Source organism: Blastocystis sp. subtype 4 (assembly GCF_000743755.1).
Source record: "Blastocystis sp. subtype 4 strain WR1 chromosome Unknown seqid_0441, whole genome shotgun sequence".
NCBI lineage: Eukaryota > Bigyra > Opalinata > Blastocystidae > Blastocystis > Blastocystis sp. subtype 4.
In genome coordinates this window covers 1-6,015 of record NW_014569106.1, presented here as the reverse complement: position 1 = coordinate 6,015, position 6,015 = coordinate 1, and the positions used below count along the sequence as shown (strand labels likewise).

General features: G+C 38.4%; 3 protein-coding genes across 3 annotated transcripts; 2 read left to right on the top strand and 1 right to left on the bottom strand.

The window, feature by feature from the left end:
• Nucleotides 1-388: 388 nt before the first annotated feature.
• On the bottom strand, nt 389-2,491 carry JH06_4993 (hypothetical protein; the record flags this gene model as incomplete). Its single annotated transcript, XM_014669674.1, has 13 exons — nt 389-487; nt 518-558; nt 588-682; nt 711-891; nt 934-1,099; nt 1,130-1,268; nt 1,299-1,570; nt 1,601-1,664; nt 1,694-1,899; nt 1,928-1,967; nt 1,998-2,144; nt 2,173-2,405; nt 2,465-2,491. The coding sequence occupies 13 exons, from the start codon at nt 2,489-2,491 to the stop codon at nt 389-391; spliced, it is 1,710 nt and encodes a 569-aa protein (XP_014525160.1).
• A 1,458-nt stretch (nt 2,492-3,949) lies between these two features.
• On the top strand, nt 3,950-4,342 carry JH06_4992 (40S ribosomal protein S27; the record flags this gene model as incomplete). Its single annotated transcript, XM_014669673.1, has 2 exons — nt 3,950-3,977; nt 4,011-4,342. The coding sequence occupies 2 exons, from the start codon at nt 3,950-3,952 to the stop codon at nt 4,340-4,342; spliced, it is 360 nt and encodes a 119-aa protein (XP_014525159.1).
• Nucleotides 4,343-4,606: 264 nt separating this feature from the next.
• On the top strand, nt 4,607-5,844 carry JH06_5458 (hypothetical protein; the record flags this gene model as incomplete). The annotated part of the gene is made up of 6 exons (XM_014669672.1): nt 4,607-4,626; nt 4,656-4,749; nt 4,781-4,859; nt 4,889-5,367; nt 5,398-5,649; nt 5,680-5,844. 6 exons carry the CDS (start codon nt 4,607-4,609, stop codon nt 5,842-5,844), a joined length of 1,089 nt encoding a protein of 362 aa, XP_014525158.1.
• Nucleotides 5,845-6,015: the final 171 nt, after the last annotated feature.

Genomic DNA, 6,015 nt, shown 5'->3' with positions numbered 1-6,015 from the left:
AGCACGGAATTGAGGAACTCCCTTACGAAGATGAGTATGAGCTTGGAACACTGCTCCCTTTGCTCCTTTACGCTGACCTACACGACTCGTTAGTACCTCCTTTACACAAAACTCATTCTATCAACTCAATTTTGAACTCATTCGATTCTACAAATACTCACCTCGAATCACACGACCCATTTGGAATTGATAGGTATGTCTCTAAGGTGTGGACAGTGTGTGGACAGATGGCAAAAATTTGATATATACCTGCGCAACGACATGAATTGAAGACAAACTAATAATGGTTTCAATATTATGAATATTGTTATTCTATTGGAGTATGGATAAATGATGGAGTGGATTGGAAAGAAAGTTAAGATCACTTGTGGTGTGAACAAAGAAGTATTTAACGAGATGTTAAATAGGATAATGGATCAGTGAGAGTTACTTCTGTAGGTGAAAAGGAGACTTTCTCTTCAGTTTCTTCTACTACTCTCTCTTTTGTCTATAACTTATTTCTATCGAACATTGCAACATTGTCTTCATCATTCTTTTGCATTATACAGAGGACTGCACCTATTGTTGATAACTCATTTCATATATACATCGTTCTCTGCGAATGTGACTAGCGATTTTGAAGAACTTACTCACTTCGTATCGTTTCATGATACTTTCATCCTTCATAATTCCCTGGATGAATCTATATTATAGAGAGAGTGTTTGTCAACCTGTTCAGGCCATTTAAACGGTCATCTACAAGCAATGTGGTCATGAGAATATGAGACTTTGGAAAGGAAGGTAAACTGTGTATTCTTTCTGGAAGAATGTAGTCCAGATAAGAATAGAAGTCTTTCCATTCATCCCATGTATGTGATACTTCCCACGAGGCATGCATGTTGTATTTTTCATCTATATCTTATGGAACAGAATAATATATTCTTTTCCAGTAACATGTAGTGATGTAGTTAATTCCATCTTCTCTTTGACAGGTAGAGGAGGCTTTGATGGTCAATACGCCTCCTTCTATGGATAGCTTAGAGAGGAACTTGCTCTGGACATCAAGCATATCAAAGTGACGTTTGTCATATTCTTCAAACATGGCTTTTCCATCATGAGACTAAGCATCAGTAGAATCCATTATATGAACATGGAAACGACGGACATAACTGTGGATATGCTTCTTCTTTCGGAAACTGAGTTTATTGTTCCACTTCAATATGAGATTGCCCGCATGAATTGCATGAAACAGAAAACAGTATTTAGAGACTCGGATTAATAAAGGAACTCTAGTTATGATTACACATTCTATTTACTACACTTGCATTTCCTTGTCATTTCCATCAGGAATGAAAACAGCATTAAACAAGAGACGACTCATATCATCTTCTTCCCAATAACACATTACATATTCATTCTTCTGACAGTAGATATCGATAGAACGATGCGAACGAGGAAACAGAGTGAATCGTTTCTTCTTCAGGTTACCTCTTTTTGCATGTTTGATTTTCTCCACGACCCAATCATGATTCTTTTGGATCATTGCGTTGATTGAATCATCATCCAGAAGAGGATCGTAATCATCTTCTAACTATCTCTTACCATTACTCGTTGTTCGTACATAATCACATGCATGGATCTTATCTTGCAATTGAACGGTGAGCATGTCAACAGCTGCTTTGAATCTACTTCATCAGATTCTGCATGGAAGTACTCATCAAGTCGGTTCACAGTAAAACCACATTCCTCATCACTCATTACACGCTTGATTTCACGAAGGACTTGAGTACAGTTTTTTCGGACCTTTTGAAGAGCTTTGAATACCGTATTATCCTTGCTTAATCCCCGCTGATGATCGGCAGCAACAGAATCAATCTCTTGTAATTGGGTTTGCAGTAGCGTGTACTGTTCACGGAGGTCCTGAATTATAATCCACACTTGATTCTACTTGTTCGTATTGTTTCCTCTCTTCAGCATCTTCCTCATCTCTACGAGATACATTCTCTATTACACTCTACGCTGTGGACTCCAGGAACTCTTCAATTTCAGGATACTTATTAATCGGACAGTTCAGTTTCACGATTTCTAGTATTTCGCGTGCTGTTGGAGTGACACACAGACTCTGTAGTCCTGAATAGAACTCTTTCATACTTATTTGATCCTTTCTACATGTCTATTTACACAAAAAACTACTTGTAATCCTCATATAGAGAGTCGAAGCAAATGACCTCATGCTGATTTCCATGAAATAGCTCTTGAATATCATTATCAAACTCTGTAGCGTCGATCATCACTGAGTTGGAGTCACTTCGTGTTCGAGTCAATCGGTGAATCGTCTCGTTTGTGGGTTCCGTCTTCTCATTATCAATTCCTCTAAGGTGGACAATGTTGCTTTGAAGCTCATCCATTTCCATAAACTGTACATCCTAGAAAAAGGATACAATTCAATCCCTTATGATGGGATCAAGATAGTACGGTTGTATACCATGAACATGGTAATTCCTGTACTCATCACATTCAATCCGGGATTTCATGAACAAAACTCCTCAAGAGGTTTGCAGACTTTATCGGCATATCCTGAAAGTATGCAATTGTATAAAAACGTTAAATGGCAGGCCATGAAGACATATCCTTCTTCACGACGTGATAGACTCATTGTTGCAATAAAAGAAGGTTGGAGTCGATATTATAGAGTCACAATTAGAGTTTCATGATCATGCGTCTGAAACGGATCCAGTTAAGTTAGAAGCTTATTACCGTGATGCAGAAGCTGGACTAAAACAAATTCAACAGTATTTAAAGCCATCTCATCGAGGTGTGATGGAGTACACTTTAGGAGAATAGAGTGATGTGAGTGACTTTTCTTGTACAATGAAATCGATCTTTGTTGGAAAGCATATCAAGAATATCTAGTCAAACGAATTTTGAAGGAATAAATCTATTCCACTTCCATTCTACTGTGTTCCCATTTCAAATATAGATTCAGTACGCATGTGATGAGCGGTAACAAACACCGGTATTATCTATACTCAACATCAATTTACTAGATACTGCTTTCGCAAGGGTAAATTCTTTGTTGTAATGGATTCCGGTACAAAGGGTGGACGATGGATTGCTCTGGGTCCTGATCGGTTTTCGGTTCCATTCTATTTTAAAGCATAGAAAAGTGACCATTCCATTTAGTATCTTGCTTCTCCTTGCTGGATTACTAGAAAATTATATCTTCAGATATTGTGAATCATCGATGTTAGCTTATATCTTGCTCTTTTCATACATCCTTACACTTGTATCCTATTTCTACACTTCTCTACTTGATCCAGGCATTATTCAAGCTAGTGAAGACAATTCAATTGAGAATAAGAACACTTTGGAACCACTAGGTTATACATATTGTTCGATATGTGGCCTTTATCGCCCTCCTAATGGGTACCATTGCACAGACTGCGGTGTATGCTTTTATAAGTACAGATTCACTATTTGTATCATATGTAGTCATGATCATCACTGTACATTTATGGGGTAAGTATGTTGTATTCGATCGATTTCTCATAGACAATGTGTTGCAAAGAATAATCTACTCTCCTTCTATCTTTTTATAGCTTCTCTTCTCGTATTTCTAATTTCTCTGGAAGTGGGAGCGATGACCATATTTGCAACAAAGCCTGAAGGTATTGTTCGAGACATCAATACTTTGTGGTTATTCCTATCCACAATAATGAATTCACATCATCTGAGGAATGATAAATCACTTGTTTGTTAAATGAAGTCAATGGACCTTATGCCCCAGCCAGCTTCCTCTATGTGTCTGTTAACATTGGTACTTGTTTATTTCAATACTAGAGACATTACTTCGTCTTTCAGTTATTCAAATTGGGGCTACCAATAATATTGGAGGCCAATTTTTAGGATTGTAGTATACACAGAAATAGAGTACATAGTTTCTTATAAGTGTAATTTTCTAGATTACAGAATGCAAATTTTTGTTAAGACACTTACTGGTACGGTTCTGAAGGTAGTTTGATTACGGACAGGAAAGACCATTACTTTGGACGTTGAGTCCTCGGACACGATTGAGAACGTCAAGGCTAAGATTCAGGACAAGGAGGGAATTCCCCCAGATCAGCAGCGTCTGATCTTCGCTGGAAAGCAGCTTGAGGATGGTCGCACCCTCTCTGATTACAACATTCAGAAGGAGTCAACTCTGCATCTGGTCCTTCGTCTGCGTGGAGGTGGTAAGGTCCATGGTTCTCTGACTCGTGCTGGAAAGGTGCGAAACCAGACTCCTAAGGTGGAGAAGCAGGAGAAGGGAAAGTCCCATGTGGGTCGTGCTAAGGTAGTGGTGAGTGGAATGACTGAGTTGTAGAAGAGAGAGCAGTACAACAGACGTTATGTGAATGTTGTGCTCGCTCCTGGTGCCAAGAGAGTGGGTCCCAACAACTTCGCTGCTCGTCAGGCTCGTATGGAGGCTGCTGCTAAGAAGGAATAAACTTTATTCTGGCATTCTGTCTACTGTTTCTGTGTTTGTTTTGATCACTTTTTATGGGTGGATCACAAGATATCATTGTTACCCACTTTTCGGCACTTCAGCCGAATTCGGTTTGCTGTCTTCATAGATATCTTTGTAAGTATGATTGTAGCTGAAAAGTTGTATGCATTTGAGATTCATTATCATCCAGATTATTAGTTGCCCTTATTGCACTGTGTAATACCCCTTCTTTCAGATCGGATCCAGAAAGAGAAGTCTTGGCATCCTCACTTATAAAGATTGGTGTACATTACTGTTGAGTCAATAATTAGATAGGAAAAGATCAATGCCTTGTCAAGACAAAATGAGAAGTATTCCGAATGTCTTCTTAATATTCCTGCTCTATTTTCAAATGGTATGAGATAGTTTACAATGATAATATAGTGATGAAAGAGGGAATTGACCATGATTATGATCACTCCATGAAATCAACTGCCAACTGTGTTGAAACAACAAAAACCATGTATGAAGATATTGTATCATCCATCCGTTCACTAAGTGAACGCTTTGAGAATCAAGTGCCAAGTGATGTCCAGGAATCGGATTTTATCGCCATTCCAGATGTAGATATGATCGTGGATCTCAAATTGTTGAACGAAGATTATATGCTCAAAGGTCAGAATGCCATTGCTTATTTGAATCAATTGCGTGGAATCTATCAGAAGACAACAAGTACAGAGAGCATTTCACTCAAAGGAGATGTACTAGAATTGCGAATGAAGGAAGGTTACATTGTGACTGTAAACGTCCATGCAGATGCTGCTAATCGTTATTCGATTGTGTCAGCTACGATTGACCCATCATATCCTTGTTTCCAGGAAGCCATTGATTATTCCATCAAGAGAAATGACATTCAACTTCTGGTATTTCTTAGTTGATTTCTACTACAATAGGCTCATCAAACTATCTACGCTTTGTATGCAAGAATGAGACTTCACAAAGAAATTGACTCTCTTGCTGACAAGGCTACCATTACTACTGAGGATGATATTCATTTAATATTGACCTTCACTAATGGAACTGTTGTTAAGATTACCATTCCTGCCATCTACCCCAATGTAGGAGAATTGTATGGAATTGATAAGCAGACCTTTGGCATGTTTAAGATTGATAGTGTGGAAGGTCCTCAGGTCCCAACTCTTGTTGTAGCTCCTTTAGAGGTGTCTGAAATGTAGGATCTCAAATCAAAGTTCTTTGGAGATGTAACTGCGATTGTGGATTATGTGTACAATGCGATTAAAGAGTATTGTGTTTGTTTAGCGAAAATGAAGCATTCTAATAATGATAATGGGAAAAAGAAACTCTCCCAGACGGGCTTGAACCGTCGACCTTGCGGTTAACAGCCGCACGCTCTAACCAACTGAGCTATGGAAGACCTATTCTTTCTTTCATTCATTCCCTTATTAAGCTATTCATTTCATTACACAAACAAACAAACGCATTAATGAGATTATTGACACTAGTGAGTACGTCGAGCCTTTGTCCTTTCATTCATCAATTGTCTTCTCTTC